At 51.6% G+C, this 26107-nt stretch overlaps 1 protein-coding gene across 5 annotated transcripts in view; it reads left to right on the forward strand.

Moving 5' to 3' along the window:
* The window catches only part of MID2 (midline 2), a 339116-nt gene that overhangs the window by 282950 nt on the left and 30059 nt on the right, over positions 1 to 26107 (forward strand). For all 5 annotated transcript variants that reach the window (XM_073360610.1, XM_073360614.1, XM_073360612.1 and 2 more), the window contains one exon: positions 18296 to 18457. In XM_073360610.1, coding sequence (XP_073216711.1) covers positions 18296 to 18457 — 162 coding nt within the window. The remainder of the gene's footprint in view (positions 1 to 18295; positions 18458 to 26107) is intronic.

Genomic DNA, 26107 nt, shown 5'->3' on the forward strand with positions numbered 1-26107 from the left:
GCCCAGTTGTGCTGCAATTGGAGTCAGGGGAGCAGGATGAAGCCCTTAGTGGACACTACACACGTCACAAAACCAGGCATTGCAAATGGCACCAAGTCCCCTAGTTGGCAGCCTCAACAGAGAAGCGAAGGACTGAAGAAGCCATTGAAAGATAGCCCCGGAGGTGGGTGCTGCATGCCGGGGAAGTGTCAACAGACTTTCCCAGCCACTGCCGCTGCAGGACCTGCTCTGAGGTTGGCACAAAATAGACTATCCTGTAGAGCTGTCAGTCCAGCGTCTTTCCCCAGCATTGCAATCACATAGTTTAGTTTTTTCTCTGACCTCGCCAATTTTACCTTCTAGTCTCGGATGCCTGCCTCTGATTTTGGAGTACCTCGCTCACCTGCATGGTGGAGTGTGCCCTAGGGTTGGTCTGTTACTGTTCACCTTTGTCTCTTGTGTAACAATCTCTGCCTAGCAGCAAAGCAGTGGTTGCAGGTTTTTTTCCTAGCATCTCACAGCACCATGCTAGCCTGGGTCAAACAAAATCAGACAGCACAGAGGAACATCAGAAAAGGCAAATCTGGGCTGGCTGTTCTTCTGATCAGGCTCCAGATACAGCAAGTCTGCTGTTTAAAATAATTGTCTGTACCATTTCAAAGTTTGCATCTGACATTAGCTAAGATTAGAACAAAAGTCCAGTCACTAGTCAGAATTTCTTCAGACATCAGAAATCAGCTGAAGTCTTGGCAATAAAGCAATATGCAAATTGCCTTGGGGTTAAAATTTAACAAACGTGCTAAACATCTACTTGATTCCCCTGCCCCAAATTAAGAATACCAAACAAGGTTATTCCCTGCTCTTTGCTAGCACCATTGATTAGCATTAAGAAGACTCAGTAAATTACAGACTGATGAGACCAGAGATTCAAAACGGTGGTTGAGATGACTTGTATCTTGGTCATTATTCATCATCAGAGCTGATAAAAAACTGGATTGTAAACAAAGAAAATGTCATTCTTTTGATTTTTACAGATGTGTAGGTGGCAAAAGTACAGAGCCTTTAAAGCCAAGAGATATTGATTCTGCCCTCCAACACAGTGATTCATTTCTCCAGTAGCCGGACTTGTGTTCATGGCATGAGGGAATATGTGAATTTTCTCATTTTAGAACATTGCCTGCCTCCCCTTTCAAATATGATGTCAAAAATTAGTACAATCTGAGGAAGCAGGTACAAAGTTCCCATGACAGTTTGTGGAGTTGGTTTTGAGAGGGCTCTGGTGAATGTCCCTCCCTTGATATCAGAAGTATTATGCATGTTCAAACAGGAAATTAAGCGATAACCACTTAGCTACATGATCCCTTTCCTCCTTCAGAAAGGTATAATGTTTGGGCAGTACGAGCCGTTCCATACATTTCCAGAATGTCCACATTTCTATGTAACAGAAACACTGACCAGTGGTTTAGCACTTGCTTCTTTAGTCTCTTGAGCATCTATATAAGGCTCTCAGTGCACCTCACAATTGTTAATTTCTTTACCCAGACCTGACTTTCTGAGGCAGGGCAGTGCTATTATGCCCATTTTACAGATGGGGAACTGAGGCACAGAAAGTGATTTGTCCAGGGTCATGCAGGGAGTCTGTGGTGGAGCTGGGAATTGAACTTGGCTGCCACTGGGCAAGCCTTCCTCTCAATAACTTGTTTTCCAGCAGATATTATTTCCTCTTCCAAGTCAGGTCATTTTAAAGCTACCATATATTCACATATGTTCAGGGCTGTTCTAAAGAGGATGGTGGACAATTGGTTTCCATGTTCACTGAGGGTAGGACAGGAAGGACTCAACTTAGTTTGCAGCAAGGGAGATTTAGGTTAGACATTAGGAAAATCTTGGAATCCCAGTCACTGGAGGTTTTCAAGAACAGTACTTCCAGCACTGCATGTTTATGATTCTGTACTGAATTTGTTCTTCAAAGAATCAGAATGCGTTTCTGACCTGACTGTTACAGAGAAGGTATTTTTCTTCACTGCAGCTTGGACACTGAGGTCGGTGTCAAAGGCCTAGAATCTGGTCTTTTCTCCTGGTAACTGAGCTGTGTGGAGGGGGGAGGATGTGACAGGGACTGCAAGAGGAATGAGTGCCTCTGATTCAAACACTCTGTCCCAAGCACCTCAGTGAGACTCAGCGGTGGGAAGCTTTTGTCGCAAGCTATTTCTAGAGCTTCCTTTGGCTGCATGGTGATGACAAGGGGGTGAGAGAAGCGTCTCTTAATGCAGGGGAGGAGCAGAAACAATGTTATGGTAATCCAGCTGCGGGTAGTTAAAATGCATACTGTGTCAGGCTGGCCCACCGAGTCCTCCTGATAATAAGGGGAAGCAAAAAGTCCTTCCTCCTGTAGTGGGGTGTCCAGCCCAAAAGGCCCAGGGGCCACAGTCAGTACTGAGGGGCAGGCTCTCTGCCCTGTCCCATGTGGCTGGCACAAAGGAAGCAGAATCCAACCTGTGGGAGAATCCCCTTGTGCAAGGACTCCTTGGCAGGCATAAGGCTGCTGTAGACGCCTCCTTTTGCCTCCCTCCTCCCAGCATCGGTGCAAGGGTGGGGAGGGGGAGTGGCTGGACTGCGCTGTGCTTTGGCTATCCCCAGCCAGTGTACAGTCCTGTTGGGGAGGGGAGGGGAGCATTGCCGGCTAGCATCCACTAGAGCAGCCCCTGCTCTCTAACCTGGGCCAGGGCAGGGCTCTAATGGCTGTTGGCACTCTCAGTTTCTCCTCTCTTTCCCCCTGTGGAGCTGCATGGGGGAGGAGATCTGTCCTTTACTAGGCTCTGCCCCAGACTGAGGCAGAGCCAGTCGGGCACTTCTGCTCTCCGTGAAGCTCCCACAGCCGGCAGCGATGCAGGCGGTAGAGCCGCTGGTGCTGCTCTCCTCCCTCCACTGGGATGCAGCAGGTGGCCAGTGTGGTGCGTGTGAGCAGCTGCAGCAGGGAGTGGGCCTCAGGTTCTCGCTGCACTCCCAGAGCTGCACCTGGGGCTGCTGGCAGTTGGTGGGAGGTAGCGCCCGCTACCTCCTCCCTGTAGGGACAAGGCTGCTTCAAACACTTTAATATAAACGTCGCCAGCCCTGGCTCAGGGAGGCATATTCAACTCACCCTCAAAGGAACATTGTCTTTTCAGATCAGTTGCCTTAAAGGGGCACAGCTTGGCAGACACCCCTGCTGTACTATACAGAGCTCCCATCTTACTAAGCAATTTCAAAACAGCTGGGATTCTCCCCCAAAAAGACTCCAATTAAATAAAAAGAGGAAAGGGGGCTAAACTCCAGGAATTACCACAGAATTACCAGCAGCTTCCCTGTTTTGTACTTATAGCTGATCCGCAATGAATTCTACCCACGGGCACCTGGAGGAGCTCTGTAAGCCAGCTCCTCAGCTGGCGTAACTCAGTGTAGGGCCTGTGCTGGTTTACTCCAGCTCTGAGTCTGCCCCAGAAATGTGCTGCTCAGGACGCAGTTAGGACTAATTCAGAAAGAAACTCCCAGCATGTCCTTAGACGTATTTAATGAAGGCATTTCCCAGTAACAGTTGGAATGGGTACAATGCAAGTGATTTACAGCAGAAGGTTTGAACCGTCTCCTTTCGCCAATGAACTCTCCTGGCTGTGGAATACCTTGTCTCAGCCCCTGCAGGGTACAGTGTTCGATCCTTTGGGAAGGAGCTTTTAGGAACAGAGTGGAGGCAGTGCAGACTAGTGCCAAGGGCCAGCTCCAAGAGCCACACTGCTCTCCAAGGACCAGTCTGACAAGAGAGGGTCTGGGTCTTCATTAGAGCTGGTTGGGAAATAGGCATTTTCCCCCATGGAAAATTTCCGCAAGAATGAAAAAACAAAAGAAGTTTTCATCAAAATTTCCCATGGAAGAGTTTGGCTTTTAAGCAAAAAAAAAAAAAAAAAGCCAATATCTAAAATATTTTGAATCAGAAATGCTGCTGAGGTGCTTCACGGGAGTTGTAGTTTGGGTGCCTTATGCTCTCATTCTCCTCTATAGGCTGGGCTCACCAGTCAGACTGCATCTCCCAGGATTCAGCATGGGTCCATCATGGGAGTCCCTGGCTGTGGTGCATCATGGGAGTCCCTGGCTGTGGTGCATCATGGGACATGGAGTCCAACTGGGGGGAGGCACAGAGGAAAAAGGGATCTTGAAGAATCAGAACTACAACTCCCATGTAGTACTTCAGCTGATTATCCAAATCAAAACGTTCTGGGTGTTTGTTTTTTCAATGAAAAATTGCAGTTTCCTACGGAATGCAGACACTTGTCATGAAAACATTCATTTTGTCAAAAATCCAATTCTTGTTCTCTCTGTACCTGCTACAGTTGGTTTACCAAGATAAGGGTTGATCAAAAAGTTTTTGTTTTAATAGAAACTTTTTGATCAACCCTCATCTTGGTAACCCAACTGTAGCAGGTACAGAGAGAACAAGAATGCAGCAATGGGATTATACATCACTGATGCAGTGTCCAAGAACTAATGCCATTTTCCAGCTGTGGTCTCACCGCAGCCCCACAACTCTCTCCTCTGTGACATGGAGCCGTTCCGCTGCCTTTGTGTTGACATTGCTCATTGTAAACTCACAGCTCCAGAACCGCACTGCCCACTCGGTCCCCCGCAGTGGGTATCTTGTGGCATTGCTGCCTTAGACGTTCACCCCTCCTGTTGAATGGCCAGGGTTCTGTGACCAATTTTCTACTGATTTTAGGCAATTTTCCCAACTGACTCATCTTCAGCTTTTCTGTCCACATCTGATTTCCCCGCGGCACCCGTGGGTTCTTTCTTCATCTTCATTGCTGTTCAAAACTCCACCCAGTTTAGCAGCATAGGGAGTGATCCATCTATCCCAGTATCCTGTCTCGGACAGTGGCCAGCACCCGAGGCCTTGGAGGAAGGTGAGAAAAAGTCTGTAGTGGGCAGTTATGGAATGACTTGCACATGGAGAAAACTTTTTCTTAATTCCCCTATCAATCAGGGGTTGGCTGATGCCTTGAAGTATGAAGGTTTATATCCCTGCCCAAGCCTTTTTTTTTAACCCCTTTTCATTTTAACTCCAGATGCTCTTGCTATCCAGATACTTTCCAAATCCTGATACGCTCTTGGTCTCAAAGGTAGCTTGTGGCAATGAGTTCCACAGGCTAATTGTGTGTTGTGTGAAAGAGTATTTCCTTTAATTGAACGTCCCCACGTTCTTGTATTATGTTAAAGGATGAACAGTGTACCTTCTCCAGACGAGCCATTATTATTTATATTTTTACCATGTGTCCTCTTTAACATAACCCATTCCAATGTTTTCAATCTCTCTTCATAGTAGAGTTTTTCCACACCTCTAATATTCTCGTCGCCTGTCTGAATGGGTTACTCCAGGTGAAGGGGTACTATTGATTTTTTAATCTGAAATTGTCAGTGACTTGCTGTTTACTCTCTTTTCTGAACTGTTAATGAAAATTTTAAATAAAACGAGTCCAAATGTTAATGCCTTTGGTGCCCATTAGGTGCCCTCTGTCAGCTCAACACACTGCTCGTGGCTGCGCTGTCCTTCCCAGCTTCTAACCCATGTGTCAATGTTCACATCCAAGCCCGTTCAAATGTGCTTGCTCCGCTGGGAGATCCAGGTCATATTAACTCTGGTGGCTGCTTAAGAATGTGGCTCAAAGTTAGATCAGAACTCCCATCCTATGGTTGAAGAATGCAAGGTATGGAAGGTCCATGAAGGCCACGTTTGATGGAAGGTATAAACGCACAAGAACCCGGTATAGGAAGTCCTAGAGGACTACTATTCTCATCACAATGTTCAGGGTAAAAGATGTGAAGTCTTGTTAATATCAGAGAGCTTTGGGTTGAAAATCCCATGGCTGACACTGAAAACATGCTGCTGGATTAGTTACTATTTGCAGCCTCTTGCTTTATGGGAGGCGAGATGGTGCCACAGACAAAGGAGCATGGCTATAAAACATCTCTACTGCAGCTCCCCACTCCATATGGGGGAAGCATGCAAGGAGGTAAGAGTATAGTGCCAAATACCACATGTGACTGTACAAATGATTTGCCCTGTGGACCAGAATATCAGAGCGCTGAGATTCTTGGCTGGTTACTGCCTAACAGCTGGAACACAGTGGGAGGAACAGGTAAAGTTTGCTAATTGTCAGCTGATGTCTGACTACAAAGAGGAAAGCTTAATGGGATTTTTCCTTTTAATGAAAGCACAAAGGATGCCAGAGATGGCTGGATAGGCAGGTTATATCAGCTTTGAAGATTTCATTCTGCCATTCTCATTGGAAGCCTCCTGCATATTTAAGGTGCACTTAATAAGCTCCTTTAGAAATCTCCTTCTGATGTGACACTCTGTATTTTCCTTTTTTGCACCGACTAGCACTCCTTTATCTGCAGCCAGGGTTCGACTCCTAACAGCACATAGGCTGTGATGGTGCTTGGGTCAGTAACAAAGGCACAGGGTTCAAGGCCACAGATGTGCCATGTAATAAACTAATCCAAAAGGAGTGAGTTGCTAGGAAATGAACATCACTGCAAAAGCAATGGAATGAGAGCACAGTCGGAGTTAAATTTATCACCTCTTCCCTGAGAGTGTTACGCTTCTGTGGGAAGCACACACTAATTCAGGAAAAAGTCTGGAAACCCCACATGCCAGCTAGACCACTTGAATTCCAATTTCACTATCTAACCTGACATTCATTTTCTTCCTCCTGTGTGGTGCAGACAGGACGGCCCTTCTACTCTGAGTCACTTCAGAAATTAAAGCCAGCCTTGGCTCGCGGATCCCCACCTGCACGAGGCTATGGATGGAGATATGAAAGCCCATAGGTAGGACCTCCCACATACCCCGATGCCCTGGAGATCACCAACTGGCCAATGAAGTGAATTTGGAGCTTTTGTCCCAGAAAAAAGAACAAGCCAGTTGATTCCCTTGGCTCTAAACTGAACGACAGTTTGCGAGGACCAGAAAGGGGGCTAGTCTGTCTCTCCTCTGATGGGAGCACAATTTTGGACAGAGCCCAGTGATGTATAGAAGGGTGCAGTCAGACCAGAGGAAGTATGTGCAAAAGCAGCAAAAGTTCCTGGATGGTTGGAGGGCTTATGAAGAGACATTATGAGAGTGTAGTTGTGCAACAATATAGGTACATATGATAAATCTCTGAGTGTTTGAAGGCTGCAGAGCCTGAGGAAGGAGATTGGTCAGTTATTTGGGGCACAGTCTATTCTGTATCTCTTTATTGTAGCTATTTCACCTTGTGCTTAAAATACTGATGCCCTGATCCTCTAGGTGCTTTAAACAAACATTTCAAACAAAAGGCACATGGACACGTGCAGCCTGTCCTCCCCTTCTTGTGATCTGAGCTAACCAGCCAGGAGCTAAAAACCAGAGCAATGACTCATACCAGGCATTGCCCTAGTTACACCAGGGATAGAACTGAGAGTGATAGAGCTACAGTTAGGAAGAGGAACAATAAGGTGAATCCCAGGAAATCGGGTGGAGAGATGGGAGCAGTGTGAGTCCCCTGCTTGGGCCATTTAAAATTGTCCAGCAGGAGATACTAGAAAGTGAATTGTGGGGCTCAGTCTGATGCTTGCCCCAAGGGATGGGCTGGATGGGACCTAAGAGTCCTCTCCCATCTCTAATGCTTCTGACATGATTACAGTGTTTGCTCATTGGGGAGGGAGAGCACAGTTAGTCAACCCAGCCTTCCAAACTCCAGCCCGCTGCATGACCCATGGGTCTCAAACCTGGGTCTGCAGGAGCAGCCATGCTCCAATCCTCCACCAGATAGCCTGCTAATGCTTGCATTCCTGGGACCCATGAAACCCAGCCCCAGTTTGAAGCTCTGCCCCTGCAGTCCTATTGGTGGAATCCCGAAGCAGCTGATTGGCCTATTGTCCCTATTTAAGCCAGCAGCAGGACCAGGAAACTGTCTGAATAACTGGGCTCCACCCTGTTCTGGACTGTGTGCCCCCTGTCTCCTGGCTTGATTTCCTGGCATCCTGACCAGTGTGACTCCTAGCATCTGATTCGTGGTTCTAACCTCCTGGTGTCCTGACCCAGCTGACTCCTATCTTGTGACTACAGACTCTGGCTCTGACTACTAGGTCTGGCCACCCACAACCTGTCAGTGATAGGCTGTTCGGACCACTTTTACCAGGGGTGGGGGCAGAGCTTGGTGCGAGAAGGATGCACCCAGCAGCACCACTGCAGCCACTAGAAGCATCAGACTCGCCCAAATGGGCCCCCCACCTCCATAATCAAGCATTGCAGGCGCAAATTGTGCATATGACCTCAGACAACTAGCAGCTGCAGGAGCAAGTAAGGCAGCTGAGCAGAGAATAGTGTGCTGCCAATGCAGTGTGCAGGGCCTGGCCCTGAACAGGGGCCTGCAATACCATTGCCACAGTGTCTTGACAGGAACTGCTTGCAGATCCAGGGCTTCATAAACCAATGCCACCTTCTGTTCCTGGTGCATTCCCAAATCCTTGCCTCTGACCTGGCCAAGGCAGCCCTGGTAATCAGCTTGCTGATAGGAGATGTGTTAGTCTGGGCCTTCCCCTTTCTGGAAGGCCATAGCCCGCTGCTCTTGGAATGGGATGCTTTTCTCCAGTTGATGCTGACCATCTTCGATGACCCGCAATGAGCACAAGCAGTCAAGGCAGCCCTGAGGAGGCTCCGGCGGGGCCAGGCACAGTGGCCTCGTATGCAGCGCTCTTCCACCACCTACAGCACATACAGAGTGGAACGAAGTAGCGCAGCCATACCAGTTCCGATGGAGCTTCCGGGAAGAAATCAAAGATGAACTGGCCCATGTAGAGATGCCAGCGGGCCTAGATGCCTTTGTTGACCTTACCATACACATGGATACTCAACTGTGAGAATGAAGGGAGGAGAAAGCAATTGCCTGCAACCTCCCTTACCGTGTACCATGACCCCAGCTTCTGTATCACCCGCCGAACCCATGCAAGCCAATCTGGCTGACCAGCGACTCACACCTGAAGAGAAGGAATGACACCGTCAGCACCACTTGTGCTTCTACTGTAGTGAAACGGGCCATGCCATCTCAGCCTGCCCAGGACGAACGCCAAAGAGCCTGGGGACACAAGCTGACCCAGGCCCAGTGTGGGGAGCTGGCCTGGACCTTGAAAGAAGAGAACTTCCCCATACCCTAGTCCTCACTGAGCTGCACCCTGAGCCCCATCCACAGGTTTCCCCTTTGCAGGTGCCTATCAAGCTGCGCATACCAGGGGACCCTAACAGATTCCCCTCCAACAGGCCCTCATCAATTCAGGAGCAGCAGACAATTTCATGGATGCAGCTACAGCTCAGACCCTAAAGCTCCTCCTGCTACACAAGGCCATACCCTTGATCCAGTTGAGGAGGAGACTGTCCTCCTGGAGGCTTATTCAGGAACACAGAGAAATGATACAATTCGGTGTGATCCTGTCCCACATTTTCCCCTGATCTTTGGCATCTGCTGACTGATCCTTCATGACACCCTCATTCACTGGCAAGAACAGAAAGTTACCTTCCCTTCAGAACTCGGCTGACTGCAGGGCAGGGGCCACCGAATGTTGCACCCAGACACAAGATGGCTCAAGTAGCGGTACTTGACTGCACTGAAACACCTCCTGGGGGAGCTATGGAACTTCCCTCCCCATCCAAGGTTGTGACCATGGGCTCTGGCTCCGGCTACTAGGTCTAGCCCCCCATGAACCAGCCATGATCCAGCCATCCAGCACAAGTGAAATGTTGGGGCTAGGGAGGGAATTTAACCAGCGAACTAGTGGCTGCTAGCAACCACCTTCTCCATGAGTTTCTGCTACAGCCCAACAAGCATAACACACTTCAGTGGCGGCGCACAGCTGCTAGAGGACAGAAGCCGCCTGCACTTTCCTCCAGCAATGTTCCCATTGTCATCAGGAGAAGGCCATTGGACCTCCTTCCAGTAATCCAACACGCCCTTCCCCACAACTCATTGTTACTTCTTCACTCCTTACTTCCGCCTCCAGGAGCCAGCACCATCCGTCTACCTCCCACCCACCCAGCGCCTGCGCCCCCTCACGTCCTCAGCACCATCCCTCCACCTCCCACCCACCCAGCGCCTGCGCCCCCTCACGTCCTCAGCACCATCCCTCCACCTCCCACCCACCCAGCGCCTGCGCCCCCTCACGTCCTCAGCACCATCCCTCTACCTCCCACCCAGCCAGCGCCTGCGCCCCTCACGTCCTCAGCACCATCCCTCCACCTCCCACCCACCCAGCGCCTGCGCCCCCTCACGTCCTCAGCACCATCCCTCCCCCTCCCACCCACCCAGCGCCTGCGCCCCCTCACGTCCTCAGCACCATCCCTCTACCTCCCACCCAGCCAGCGCCTGCGCCCCTCACGTCCTCAGCACCATCCCTCCCCCTCCCACCCACCCAGCGCCTGCGCCCCTCACGTCCTCAGCACCATCCCTCCACCTCCCACCCAGCGCCTGCGCCCCCTCACGTCCTCAGCACCATCCCTCCCCCTCCCACCCAGCCAGCGCCTGCGCCCCCTCACGTCCTCAGCACCATCCCTCCCCCTCCCACCCACCCAGCGCCTGCGCCCCCTCACGTCCTCAGCACCATCCCTCCCCCTCCCACCCACCCAGCGCCTGCGCCCCCTCACGTCCTCAGCACCATCCCTCCACCTCCCACCCACCCAGCGCCTGCGCCCCTCACGTCCTCAGCACCATCCCTCCACCTCCCACCCAGCGCCTGCGCCCCCTCACGTCCTCAGCACCATCCCTCCCCCTCCCACCCACCCAGCGCCTGCGCCCCCTCACGTCCTCAGCACCATCCCTCTACCTCCCACCCAGCCAGCGCCTGCGCCCCTCACGTCCTCAGCACCATCCCTCCCCCTCCCACCCACCCAGCGCCTGCGCCCCTCACGTCCTCAGCACCATCCCTCCACCTCCCACCCAGCGCCTGCGCCCCCTCACGTCCTCAGCACCATCCCTCCCCCTCCCACCCAGCCAGCGCCTGCGCCCCCTCACGTCCTCAGCACCATCCCTCCCCCTCCCACCCACCCAGCGCCTGCGCCCCCTCACGTCCTCAGCACCATCCCTCCACCTCCCACCCACCCAGCGCCTGCGCCCCTCACGTCCTCAGCACCATCCCTCCACCTCCCACCCAGCGCCTGCGCCCCCTCACGTCCTCAGCACCATCCCTCCCCCTCCCACCCACCCAGCGCCTGCGCCCCCTCACGTCCTCAGCACCATCCCTCCACCTCCCACCCACCCAGCGCCTGCGCCCCCTCACGTCCTCAGCACCATCCCTCCCCCTCCCACCCACCCAGCGCCTGCGCCCCTCACGTCCTCAGCACCATCCCTCCCCCTCCCACCCACCCAGCGCCTGCGCCCCCTCACGTCCTCAGCACCATCCCTCCCCCTCCCACCCAGCCAGCGCCTGCGCCCCCTCACGTCCTCAGCACCATCCCTCCCCCTCCCACCCACCCAGCGCCTGCGCCCCTCACGTCCTCAGCACCATCCCTCCCCCTCCCACCCACCCAGCGCCTGCGCCCCTCACGTCCTCAGCACCATCCCTCCCCCTCCCACCCACCCAGCGCCTGCGCCCCCTCACGTCCTCAGCACCATCCCTCCCCCTCCCACCCACCCAGCGCCTGCGCCCCTCACGTCCTCAGCACCATCCCTCCCCCTCCCACCCACCCAGCGCCTGCGCCCCTCACGTCCTCAGCACCATCCCTCTACCTCCCACCCAGCCAGCGCCTGCGCCCCTCACGTCCTCAGCACCATCCCTCCACCTCCCACCCACCCAGCGCCTGCGCCCCCTCACGTCCTCAGCACCATCCCTCCACCTCCCACCCACCCAGCGCCTGCGCCCCTCACGTCCTCAGCACCATCCCTCCACCTCCCACCCAGCGCCTGCGCCCCCTCACGTCCTCAGCACCATCCCTCCCCCTCCCACCCACCCAGCGCCTGCGCCCCCTCACGTCCTCAGCACCATCCCTCCACCTCCCACCCAGCGCCTGCGCCCCCTCACGTCCTCAGCACCATCCCTCCACCTCCCACCCAGCGCCTGCGCCCCTCACGTCCTCAGCACCATCCCTCCACCTCCCACCCACCCAGCGCCTGCGCCCCTCACGTCCTCAGCACCATCCCTCCCCCTCCCACCCAGCCAGCGCCTGCGCCCCCTCACGTCCTCAGCACCATCCCTCCCCCTCCCACCCAGCCAGCGCCTGCGCCCCTCACGTCCTCAGCACCATCCCTCCACCTCCCACCCAGCCAGCGCCCCTCACGTCCTCAGCACCATCCCTCCCCCTCCCACCCACCCAGCGCCTGCGCCCCTCACGTCCTCAGCACCATCCCTCCACCTCCCACCCAGCGCCTGCGCCCCCTGACGTCCTCAGCACCATCCCTCCCCCTCCCACCCAGCCAGCGCCTGCGCCCCCTCACGTCCTCAGCACCATCCCTCCCCCTCCCACCCACCCAGCGCCTGCGCCCCTCACGTCCTCAGCACCATCCCTCCCCCTCCCACCCACCCAGCGCCTGCGCCCCTCACGTCCTCAGCACCATCCCTCCCCCTCCCACCCACCCAGAGCCTGCGCCCCTCACGTCCTCAGCACCATCCCTCCCCCTCCCACCCAGCCAGCGCCTGCGCCCCCTCACGTCCTCAGCACCATCCCTCCCCCTCCCACCCAGCCAGCGCCTGCGCCCCCTGACGTCCTCAGCACCATCCCTCCCCCTCCCACCCAGCCAGCGCCTGCGCCCCTCACGTCCTCAGCACCATCCCTCCCCCTCCCACCCACCCAGCGCCTGCGCCCCCTCACGTCCTCAGCACCATCCCTCCCCCTCCCACCCACCCAGCGCCTGCGCCCCTCACGTCCTCAGCACCATCCCTCCACCTCCCACCCACCCAGCGCCTGCGCCCCCTCACGTCCTCAGCACCATCCCTCCACCTCCCACCCACCCAGCGCCTGCGCCCCTCACGTCCTCAGCACCATCCCTCCCCCTCCCACCCAGCCAGCGCCTGCGCCCCTCACGTCCTCAGCACCATCCCTCCCCCTCCCACCCAGCCAGCGCCTGCGCCCCCTGACGTCCTCAGCACCATCCCTCCACCTCCCACCCAGCCAGCGCCTGCGCCCCTCACGTCCTCAGCACCATCCCTCCCCCTCCCACCCAGCCAGTGCCTGCGCCCCCTCACGTCCTCAGCACCATCCCTCCCCCTCCCACCCACCCAGCGCCTGCGCCCCCTCACGTCCTCAGCACCATCCCTCCCCCTCCCACCCAGCCAGCGCCTGCGCCCCTCACGTCCTCAGCACCATCCCTCCCCCTCCCACCCACCCAGCGCCTGCGCCCCCTCACGTCCTCAGCACCATCCCTCCCCCTCCCACCCACCCAGCGCCTGCGCCCCTCACGTCCTCAGCACCATCCCTCCACCTCCCACCAGCCAGCGCCTGCGCCCCCTCACGTCCTCAGCACCATCCCTCCCCCTCCCACCCACCCAGCGCCTGCGCCCCTCACGTCCTCAGCACCATCCCTCCCCCTCCCACCCAGCCAGTGCCTGCGCCCCCTCACGTCCTCAGCACCATCCCTCCCCCTCCCACCCACCCAGCGCCTGCGCCCCCTCACGTCCTCAGCACCATCCCTCCCCCTCCCACCCAGCCAGCGCCTGCGCCCCTCACGTCCTCAGCACCATCCCTCCCCCTCCCACCCACCCAGCGCCTGCGCCCCCTCACGTCCTCAGCACCATCCCTCCCCCTCCCACCCACCCAGCGCCTGCGCCCCCTCACGTCCTCAGCACCATCCCTCCACCTCCCACCAGCCAGCGCCTGCGCCCCCTCACGTCCTCAGCACCATCCCTCCCCCTCCCACCCACCCAGCGCCTGCGCCCCTCACGTCCTCAGCACCATCCCTCCCCCTCCCACCCACCCAGCGCCTGCGCCCCTCACGTCCTCAGCACCATCCCTCCCCCTCCCACCCAGCCAGCGCCTGCGCCCCTCACGTCCTCAGCACCATCCCTCCACCTCCCACCCACCCAGCGCCTGCGCCCCTCACCTCCTTAGCCAGTGCCATCCCTCCACCTCCTAGCACTAGTGCCCCCTCACGTCCTCAGCCACCACCAGCACCGGATCACGTCCTCATCCAGCGCCATCCCTCCACCTCCCACCCAACCAGCGCCCCGTCATGCCCTGAGCCAGCGCCATCCCTCCACCTCCTATACAGCCAGTGCCGGCACCCCCTCACATCCTTAACCATCACCATCACCCCCTCACATCCTCAGCCAGTGCCATCCCTCCCCCTCCCACCCACCCAGCGCCTGCGCCCCTCACGTCCTCAGCACCATCCCTCCCCCTCCCACCCAGCCAGTGCCTGCGCCCCCTCACGTCCTCAGCACCATCCCTCCCCCTCCCACCCACCCAGCGCCTGCGCCCCCTCACGTCCTCAGCACCATCCCTCCCCCTCCCACCCAGCCAGCGCCTGCGCCCCTCACGTCCTCAGCACCATCCCTCCCCCTCCCACCCACCCAGCGCCTGCGCCCCCTCACGTCCTCAGCACCATCCCTCCCCCTCCCACCCACCCAGCGCCTGCGCCCCCTCACGTCCTCAGCACCATCCCTCCACCTCCCACCCACCCAGCGCCTGCGCCCCTCACGTCCTCAGCACCATCCCTCCCCCTCCCACCCAGCCAGCGCCTGCGCCCCCTCACGTCCTCAGCACCATCCCTCCCCCTCCCACCCAGCCAGCGCCTGCGCCCCTCACGTCCTCAGCACCATCCCTCCCCCTCCCACCCAGCCAGCGCCTGCGCCCCTCACGTCCTCAGCACCATCCCTCCACCTCCCACCCACCCAGCGCCTGCGCCCCTCACCTCCTTAGCCAGTGCCATCCCTCCACCTCCTAGCACTAGTGCCCCCTCACGTCCTCAGCCACCACCAGCACCGGATCACGTCCTCATCCAGCGCCATCCCTCCACCTCCCACCCAACCAGCGCCCCGTCATGCCCTGAGCCAGCGCCATCCCTCCACCTCCTATACAGCCAGTGCCGGCACCCCCTCACATCCTTAACCATCACCATCACCCCCTCACATCCTCAGCCAGTGCCATCCCTCCACCTCCCACCCAGCCAGCACCAGTGCCCCCTCACATTGAGAGCCAGCGATAGCAGTGAAAGTCACAGTCTTTTAACACAACCATGCAGAGTCGTCACACAGATCTACCAGCGTAGCCAAGGTGGGCTAGTGGATTGATTCCTGGGATTTTGCATTTTTGTGACCCTTTTGTGAAGCTTTTTTAGTTTGTGTTGAAATCTGTTCCATAATCCCCCTCTCACAGACAAATTACGTGTGGTCCTTTATGAAAATCTGTTTTCTAATCTATGTGATAATATTGTTTTTTAACTCCAACTGTTCTTTTCACATTGAGCTTGTCCTAATATGTTGATACTCATGTTTATGAAAGAAATCAATATGTCATTTGAAAACATATTGGTAAAAGCCAATTTCCATTTCCTTCTTCCATTTTTTTACCCCTCCAATCTGTCCCACAATCCCAAGCGGAGCCTCTTTGGCTGTTTTTCTTGTTTCTCAGAGGAACTGTACTCTGCTCTACATGAAGTGTGTGGTATGGAGCAGTTCTCTGTCTTCTTCCACATAGACGTACACGTGGATATTTTTTAAATACTTCCTCCTGTTGCACCCTATTTGGTAGGTTCCTTCATTCCCTAAATTTCCTTCCCTGAAATCTAACAGTCATGTACTGCTGTATTCTGTGCTCCATCCTTTACCAAGCTGAATCCAAGTAGCCTGTAATCACAGGTTCAAATTTCCTTCTTATCCTCATATTCCCAGCTGGTTCCTCTCTGTTGATAAGAAGTAGAGCTATGTTGGATTCTCTGTCATAAAGCTGTTTTCTGATTTACCTGGGCACATGTTTGGTACCCATGCCTGGGTGTCTGTCATGCAACAGATGGTACTTGGGTAGTTGCCATCCACCTAGACCATGGGTCTGAGTACTTCAAATTGGTCCAGGAATGTTTCATTGTCTGTTTCCTCCACTTCTGCTGGTCTATAGCAGCTGTTTGCGGCAGTTTCTTCTCTAACTGACATTAGCACTTGCTTATAGCACAGATATCTGTAATAAGAATGTCCCCCATGGATGCAATGTTGCTGTTTTCCTTTCCCTTGCTACTCTGTAATCCTGTATTAGCACAGGATATCACATAATGTGCCTGTATAATGACCACCTAACTGGGGACCCTCAATGCTAAAAGAATAATCCTCCACTGCTTCTGAGCTACTTGAGTAACTCCCTGAGCTGATAGCTTTAGTAGACTTTTAATCTCTTATATGAATCAGCCACTAGAGGGAGACAAAGTGACAAATTGCTTGTATGAGTTACACTAGCCTGTAGTGTCACTCGTGGATTAATATTAATTATATCTGTAACTTCCTTTCCCCTTTTAATCTGTGAGCACTAAGCCCCATGTAATATGTACGTGGTGTGACTACCAGTGGGAAGGTATTAGAATCGTAAAGCAGCACAAATGGCATGTTTCCTTTTATTTTTAATAGGCTGTGTCACAGCGCTGTGGTGTCACCCATTACAACTTGCTGAATGACACAGCAAGATTTTCCTGGAGGAGAGAGAAATTGTGAGAGGTGAACAAGTCCATGTTTCATTCAAGAGAGGCCATTAGGCAATGGCACATAGACCTTGTGCTGGCTTGCTGTACGGAGGTGAATGCACCCTCAGAAGCAGGTGCCCTTTACTCTCGTGGCCTGTAATGGTAGCAGCAATGGCTAATGAAAAGGAATAAATATTGACCACAGCTATAACTGCTGTTTGGTGAATTTGTGTATGGTTGTGGGAAATTCACCCTTGCAGCCAGGACAGCAGTGTAGGAGAGAAATGGACGTCGCCAAGGGAAACAGTTTTGTTCTACAGGAGGGTGGAAGCAGCTGCAGGCTTCCAGCACCATCCTATACGGCTGTACTGACAATGCTTCTTAGCTCCGTCCTGGTGGGTTCTCCTTGCACGCTGAGCATGTGTGGGAGGCACGTGTGGGGTGCGTGGGGAGGGTCATCACATCAATGTTCTTAACACTACAACCCACTGAGCAGTGAAAAGGACATGCCAGCATGGCAGGATCACATTGGCTGGTGAAAGCACTACTGTGCATGAGGTGGCCTCCAGCTAAAGAAATTCCACTGGCAGGGAGCATGTTCCGCAGGGCGTCGCTGCCAGTCCATTCCCCTGACTGCCGTCATTTATTACAACCAAGTAAAAGCTATCAAGAGCTCCCAGCCTTTCCAAGGTGCACTTCCTGAAGCATTTGTTTCTCATTTTGGTCATGTAAGTCCCCAAGCACACCAGTATTTTATCTGCATTTTACATGGCAACTTGAAAAGGAGACTCAGTGAGGCCGCAGCATATTAGCAGCATTGCTTGGACCCTGTTGCAGTGGTAATCCCTGTAGACAGGGAAAGCTAATTGGAGTGGCTGCAGTGAGGGTGGGTTAAGTTTACAGGCACTGGTTCTTAGAAACCAGCTCAGGCAAAGACCTTTTGTCTGATAAACAAATCGCTCTGCATTAAATTACAAACTGTGAGAGCTCTCCGGTCACCCTGCACATTTGGCAAGGCCAGGGGTGCAGCTGCATGCTCCTCCTGGCGTGACCACTGGTGCTGCTCTCCTGCAATTAATGGGAAAGCTTACACCTGGAGTTCATTAGCAGCCCTTTTAAGCAGCTGTAATGAATGTGAGTGCTAAGCCAGAGACAGACCAACAATCAAGTCTGCCCACTCAGTGAGGTCTCATCAGCAGCTCATTGTATTTGGCTTATCTTGTCTTCTCCCAGGCGTCCTCTGCTGGATGTTTCATCTTCCAGATGGCCTGGACCTGGAAGAACCTTTATGTTTTAATTTCTGTTCAAAGCTTTCTCTCGCCCTCGCCTCCATCCCTTCCCCAGATAACAACATGACAGGCTGACTGCAATGCCTGCATCCCCTTTCTCACTACTCCCTGGCCGTGCCAGTTTTGACTTATCAAGTTTCACTTTCATGTGATGATAAAAAAAATTCCCCCAGCAGCCGTTTTCTATCATTTATGTAAATTTTCCTTCAGCCTCTTCAGCAAGTTTCTGTTGTTAACTCCTGGGCAGACAGTAAATCAGTCTGAAGGATGCGTGGTCCATGAACTCCACTTTACCAGCTTGTGTTGCCATTGCATTATATCTTGTCCTCTGACTCCATTACCTGGTAATAAATCTCCTCTCCACACCTTGCTCCTGTACTGCAGGTCTGTACAACTCCATGGATAGCTGGATGATTGTCCCCAACATCAAACAGAATCACTACACCGTGCACGGGCTCCAGAGTGGCACCAGATACATCTTCCTTGTCAAGGCCATAAACCAAGCTGGGAGCCGGAACAGTGAACCTGCCAGGCTCAAGACAAACAGTATGTGCCAGGGCTTTTTTTTTCAGGTTGGGTGGGAAGTAGAAAAGCAGCTTTATCAATCCTGGAGTTTAAAAGGATATTGCTGAGATTTTCCTTAACTCTTTAATTGCTGTGTCTTATAACCACCCTTTGGAAACTTGAAATCTTTGTTTATTGTTTCCTTGCTTGACTTGTTTTTAATTCCCATCATACGCACAAAACACAAAGGCCAGATTGCATGTGAGCTCTGGGCACTGCATGCTAGCTGGTGTCTCTAGGGTTTCCCCAGAATGCTAAGCTGCGCCCATGTTGCTAGTTGGGTAGGGTTTGTTATTGTAGGGTTATTCATGAGCTCCTTTATGCAAACACGTCTGTCTTTACTGTTCCGTCGTCCCCAGTCCCTTCCCCTCCATTCAGCTGTTGCATACTGTCTAAATCCTAGGCGCTGGGACAGGGACTATTTGGGCAAACGTTCAGGTCAGTTCATATCTACTCTGAACCCACTTCTCCAAACCATATCCAGAATTCTGGCTCGGTCAAGAAGCGAAAGTAGCAGAAATCTGGTTGCACAACCTGTTCTTAATGAGCAGATGAGCATCCCACATTTTTGGTGCTTAATAAAGTCAAACCTCTTGAAATTGACTTCTCGCTTACTTCTGAGCACTGAGCTTGGTGTCTACTGGTTTGTTAAGAGAGGGTCACTCATGTGAATTAGACTGCTCACTGGCTTATTATTGTGGGGTTATTTGGGAGGACTGTGAGGCATGTGCTGGTTTGTTATCATAGAGTTATCAGGAAAAGAAACCTGAAAAGCATCTATATAGGAAATGTCATGGGCTTTGCCAACAAACATGAGAAAAAGGTTAGTTCAGACTTTGGTTCTCCCAACTTGAATTCCCTCAGAGGGGAGGGAAAGAGTTAACAACATTCTAAAAACGGAAGCGGGATCAGACCATAGGCCCATTGACTTCAAAGGGAACAGGACTGGATCCACTCTGGCCGTGGAGAAGAACATGATATGGGGAGGATTCAAACCTCATTGCCCATTACCTCAGTAACACATCCCGCTTAGTGATGATTTGTAATACAAAAAAAAAAGTCAAAATATCGGAATGGGCAGTCGGTTTCCAAAGTAGTTGCAAGTGACTTATCTCTTGGCTTTTGTCCAGCGCTGCCTGATCTGTGGCCATGTCTTGTTGATGATTATAAAATTCCTCCGTCTGGTCCCGACGTGCCCAGAGTTCTTTTTTGTTCTCTTTTCTTGATGTTTCAATCATGTCTGAGTTCTGCACTTGACTAGGCTTTTGAAATGATTTATTGCTTCTACCTCCTCAATCTTTTCATGGAACTGTGGCAACTTTAAATACAATGAAATTAAATAAAGTCCATACATTGCAGAGAATGGATAGACGCTGATGAAAAACAAACTCCAATCTAATTCTCTTTTGTTTATTAAAAATGTATCCCTCCCTCCAAAGCTGTTTAAAAGCACCCTCCCTGCTTTGAAATACACTCAAGATGGAAATAAGAAATTGGTGACGTGACAGGCCAAGAGCTGATATGACAAACCTACTCAGAAGAAAGGAAAATAGGTTAGTTTCAGTAGCTCCCTGGGGAGGCTGCAACTTGTTGTTTTATTCAGTGTCAGTCATCAGAGATATTAGCGTGCTGCTAAGTGCAGTGCTTTACAGACGAACCTGATTTACTGAAATATATACCGGATCAAATTTTTAATTCTGATTGTTCACTCTCTGTAGCAGCTTCCTACATTTGTCAAACTGTAAAGCAGGAATTGCATAAAGTGCTATAAGAAGTGCTCAGCATTACTGTTATGCATATTACAGAATGAATCTCTAACATTGGGATTGTATGATCATTTAAATGATCATGCATCCCCAACCCAGCCGAAGGATAAGAGAACAGCTAAATTAACATTAAAACATTATTTGCATATGTTGCTACAATATCTGTCTGGAGCCAACCTTAGCTTCAGTGTCACCTTGAGACTTCTACTGTAACTACCTGTTTCCACATGTTCAAAATGTGAACATCTCTCTTTTGGTTAACGTGCTCTGTGCTTGATGTCTGTCAGTCCTAGTTTTTGGAAAGTTTGAGCAAACGGTGTCTACCTCATTTTGCGTAAGTTCAGGATGATGATGTTAATGAAAGCACTGCCACTTGAGAGCCAGGTTACTTCTGCTGAGAGGCAGGAGAGCCTAAGCACCTCATTAGCATGATGAGGACTGCACGTCTCTCCAGACAGTCTGTGCTCCTCTCTACCCCTCATTTACTCTGCACCCTTGAGAGCAAGGCAACAGGCATTTGGGGGACTTTGCACTTCCCTGTGCGAGTGCCAGACTGCCCCTAACATGGAGTTTGATTTGCAGCCATGTGCGGTCTCCCCTGGAGTTCAGCAGTCACGTGCACCACACAAGGATTTGCAGGCTCACCTGTGTGATACCACAGCTCTTCTCAAGGCTTAGAATGGGAAAGAACTGCAGGGAGCCTGTTGGCTAATGTTAACTTTGTAATAGTGGCCACAGTCACTCACTCTACATGCCCTTGAGTAAACAGGGGAGCTGAGAGGGTAAAGCCTAAAAATTGTCCATAGGAAGCTAGAACAATATTGCACAATGCAGGCAGTGTCCTCTTACAGCGCCTGTGTGTGGCCACAGTACCATACTGAGAGGGCCTTTGAGAAGGAGCATATATCAGGCATGGGTATAATGGCGATTTGGCTTGCTAAAAAGGGGAGGAAAGCCACGTGACAGCCAAAGCAGGAGGAGAGCATGCAGGACATGAGGAGGAGGGAAGACTTTACCCTTCAGTCTCCCTCTAATTCCCTCTTCTTATATGTTAATCTCTGCTCCGGTCCTTTCTCATGTGCTTGGGGCTGTACAGTATATCAGCGGCCACACAGGGAAAAGAGTGGACTGAGTTCTCTTCTAGGGGCTGCTAGCTGAGAACTGAGAGGTGAGGATCCCACCAGCCTGGTATACAGATCTAGAGAAGAAAGAGCAACATATTAACCATGGGAAAGGTATTCTGATTGGCAGGGCTGAGAGCGTTGCTCAACACTTCTCGTTATAAGACCCTCTTTTCAGCAGCTTTTAACTTTGCCAAGCTTTGACCATTTGGGCTGAAATTTCTCATGTCGTGTGTGGCATAGGCTGAATTTTTTTTTCTTCCTTTTATGAAATATTTCACCAAAAAAATCCAGCATTTCCAAGAAGGCTGGGGGGAAATAAGTTGTTTTGCCCATGTGAAAAGATCCTGGCAGCCTTTCCCTGAGATGTCTATGCTTTGGAGCAGGGACTTACCATTTTGACAGGAGTAGCCTTTGTGTCAGAGCTGTGCTTTTTGATGTTCCCTGTGAAAATCCACCCAAACATGGCCATTGGAAAAATCTCAGGACATACCTGCTCAGTAGAGACTTCTTCAGTTCTAGCAGGTAAAATCTCCAAAAGACTGCGTCCACACTGGGCATGCTTGGGCCTCTCACAGCTCCCAGTGCTGACCAGACTGCATGTATGCCATGCCCATGGAGCCAGTAAGCATATTCCAGCCCTGGGCTACAGGAGCAATGCTGGACTTTCCCTGTAATGCCCGCTCCCAGCTGCCTTGGGCTGGGGTGGATCTGGGCTGGAACTGAAGAGCTGGGAGCCTGTCTTTCCTGTGTTCTCAGTGACCCTCCTATTGGAGCCCAGGCCGGAAACAATCTGATGTGAGTTCCCAGACGACAGGGCAAAAGCTGGACTGGGGCAGGGAAAGGAGTAGTTTGGGACAAGCAATCTAATGGGATTGGAACTGGAGGCAGGGGGGAGGAGAGACACTGGGACTGGGAGCTGGAGGTGGAGAGATTGAACCTGAGTGCAGGCAGGGGGCAGCTTGGGACTGGTCTCATGGTTAAAGCAGTTGAATGCAGCCCTGGAGAATTGGATTTTATCCCTGCTTGTGCCACAGAGCTCCTGTGTGATGCTGGGTGAGTCACTTAAACTGGTCACTGTCTGTTCTTAATTTGCTGGGTGCCCAACTTGAGACCCTGGTGTCTGATTGCATTAGTGCTGAGCGCCCACAGCTGCAACTGAAGTCAATGGTAGCTGTGCTTTGAACATAAAGTTTTACATGTGCTATGAAAAATCAGGTCCAGGGTGTCTCGGATTGGGTACCCAAAATGGGTACTTTAATCTTTCTGCCTCAGTACCTCGTCTGTAAAATGGGGATCTTACGGGTGTGTTGTGAAAATAAATTAATGTTGATGAAGCACTCAGAGAGTGTCGTGATGAGTGCCTCAGAAAAGCACAGGAGGAAATTAATGATTCTGCCGTCACAGCAGGGTTTGAATAGTGTGCAGTAAATAAAGCAGGAGGCACACACTGAACAGTGGGAAGGGGAAAAAAATATTGAATAGCTGCTAATTAAGTGAAGGAAGAAAGGGTCCTGTGGGAAAAAAAATAGTATGTGATCATGTAAGACTGCGTTATAAAGCATAAGCACAAAGGGGCTGAATTAAGGTTGCACAGGCGACCATAATTGTGTCATTTCTCCACTTTTCAGTGATTGACTTTGAAATCTTAGTAATGTCCTTTTAACATAGTTTATCTGTGTTTTTATTTTTTTTTATATAACAATATATAGTAACAGATAAATAAACTCCACTATGTTGCCATTTCCTGAGCATGCAGAGAATGAACAATGCCCTGCGAAGGAACCTGTCTCTTTAAGGTTCTCCTGTGGGTCTTAATAGGCCTATTTGCTGCACACTACAAACAAATGTATTGTTCTTTGTGTATGAAGAGCCTACCACTTTGTATTGGGTTTGTAGTAGCTCACTCTTGGTTATTTCTCCTTCCTGTATTTGTCAGTGTAGAACCCTGTGTGTAGCAATTTATTATAATTCTTCAAAACAGCCAATTATAACAGAGCACACACTTCACAAATGATGTCACTTCAGAAAAATGTCAACAGTCGTACAAGAAAAGAATGACCAGTTAACCTATTTTGGATTCTACTCTCTGCTTCAGAAGTGGTGTTTTCAGAGATTCCACCATAGACTTAAGGCCTGTGAAGACAGATATTAACTCCCAGAATGCAACAGCATCAGTGCTCCCACTGAATCCTCATTCCTTAACTGGTCAGAATGTAAAACCAATTAGTGTGGAGGGTCTCTTTTGGTTTTAAGACAGGGTGGAAAGCTGATGTTTCCGTAGTAAGCACATGCCCTGAGCCCCATTAAGTATCCCAAAGTGCACTGGGTTCCTCACAGAATACAGAGAAAGCCACGGCTCCTGTACTGAAGGGAATAGAGGGGAGATGGCTTTTATTGGTGGAGCTTTGTCCAATGCTTTAAATGCTTAGCCCTCTACTGACTCATGCTGAGGATACATTTCCACCTGTTGATATTTATGCATCACTTTGTAATGTCTGATGAGCTCCGGGCTATGATAATGTGTGTCCCATGGGCTGGTTTTCTGTAAGTCACAAGAAGTGGAAATTATCATAACATTATTTGGAAAATGGAAATGAATAGTACAGCTAGAAGGGCCCCAGGTTCTGCTCTTAGCCCAGATTAAGGGTTTGTCTTTCTGCGGAGGTGATTCCTGAATAAGGAAGGGTGTGAATTTTAAGTACTATAGCTTTTGCAAAATATGAGTATCCACACAAGGAGTAGTCCCAGAATAGCTATTCCAGTCACCTTCCCTGTGTAGACAAGCCCTAACCTCTTTCTGGACTTACACTGCTGTAACTGAGACAAAAGCTGACATCTGGTTAGGAGCTGAAGGAATCAGACCCACTTTCCATTGTTTGCCTCACAGTGCATTGTGATGATGGAGTACACAGAGAAATGCCTTCACTTCAGAAACGAAATGTGTCAGGTGACTCTAAGGCCACTGCCCCATTTGGCAGGTGAGCCCTTCTGGGCTATCTGTTGATTTTAGGAACAGTTGGAAGTGTGTATTCTAAACACCCTTATAGGCTGGCTCTATGGCAGTGGTTCCAGTTTGGATTTACAGTAGCGGCACTTCACGCAGGGACTAGTCTGAGTATCGGGCCAGGGTGGGTCTTTGTTTGGTGTGGGTTCACATTAAGGGCTGAGATTTATCTGCATTTGGGACAAAGGCATTGGCTGGTCCAGTTTTCAGACTCCAAGAAATTATCCTAACGTAACAATAAAGCACCAGTCAAATGCTAAGGAATGGCTCCCGTCTCTTGTATGAGGATCCCAATAGCTCCACACACAGGATGCACCTTTTCACACTCGCCTGCCACACACATGACATAAACCACCATTATCACCATCCTTCTCCAGCTATTATACTCTGAGCAAACCAGTTGATCATAGCAATTCAACTGCTGTCATGTATTATTCAATAATTTTTAAACCTGTTTGAAATTCAAGTTGGGAACATCTGAAAGTTTGATCTCATCCTCGGGGGAGTTGATTCACCATGGGGTCTGCAGCTCTTCTGGGTGAGCACCAGTTCTCTAAGATCTTTCTGTTAACACACATATGTTCGGAGGAGCTGGATGCTATGTTTCAAGCAATCCCTAAACAAGCAAATCCATAGGGAGTCTGTTTGGAGATTTGTATGTTTTGATAGTTTTATTGTGTTTCTGTTATTCAGCGACTCCCTTGCAATCTAGCTGTTTTTCCTCTTCCAAGATAGCATCAGAGAAGAGGAAGATAATCACCAGTTTTCATGCCCACTCTCAATCCTGTTCTCTGCTTTGCAGCCTTCATTCACCAGTTAGTTTTCTGACTGCATAGCAGACAGTTGTGGGCTTGCATACCATGCTGAGGGGCCTGGTCTTGCTTGCTTTTTTCTCGTGCACCCTCAGACGCATAGGGCACCCAAGTGTTTCAGCCATTTATTTTGGTCTTATGCCTATCTATTCAGGCTTCTGAGTGTCATGCTAAGGGATTTAGCATCTTTCTCTGGGCCATGTATAAGGATGTAAATTGACAGAGAGAAGCCTCATCAGCCAGGCTTTGCATCCTGATTACTTCTGCGTAATCAGAATCGTTGACTTCTTAGCTGACTGACCAGGACTGGAACATTGTTGGTTCTGCTCTCCAGCTAAAGTAGGCAAGAAAAAGCGCTGAAAAGAAGGGCCTCAGGTGTGTGCTGCTTGCGGCAAGTTACCCTGTGATTATTTGCTTGGTTTGTGCTTCAGCCATGCAGACCGCAATGGGTGTATGCTCGAGCCCCAGAGATTGCATCCCTCCTAGACGTAGGAGTCCCAGATCCTCCCTGGGCAATGTTGTATTGAAAGCCAGGCCTAGATCAGGGTTTCAGTTTCTCACCGTGCCTTCTCTCTAGGACATAAATCCAGGGGACCTCAGGAGGGTTTTTGTCCCAATTCCAAACTACGGCAGGGGGTCTGTGTTCCCCTCCTGAAGAAGTGCCATGGGATCAAGACTCCTGGAGGCGTTAGTCTTGACTCCTTTGCTGTTCCCCAAGATGTAGAGGGCAGAGCCATCTAAAGAGCCACCTGAAGGTGGGTGGAGGATATGCTACACCCCCAAAGGGAGGTAGGCTCCCATGGTGCTGTGCCCACATGCAGTCCTGCACTTTCTGCTCAGTCTGGCTCTCTGTGCCTTCAAAGAAATTCAAGCATCATTTCCATGCTGATAGCTAGGGAGGAGAGTGACAGTCATAAAACCTAACA

Source organism: Lepidochelys kempii, chromosome 9, assembly GCF_965140285.1.
Source record: "Lepidochelys kempii isolate rLepKem1 chromosome 9, rLepKem1.hap1, whole genome shotgun sequence".
NCBI classification, from domain to species: Eukaryota; Metazoa; Chordata; order Testudines; family Cheloniidae; genus Lepidochelys; species Lepidochelys kempii.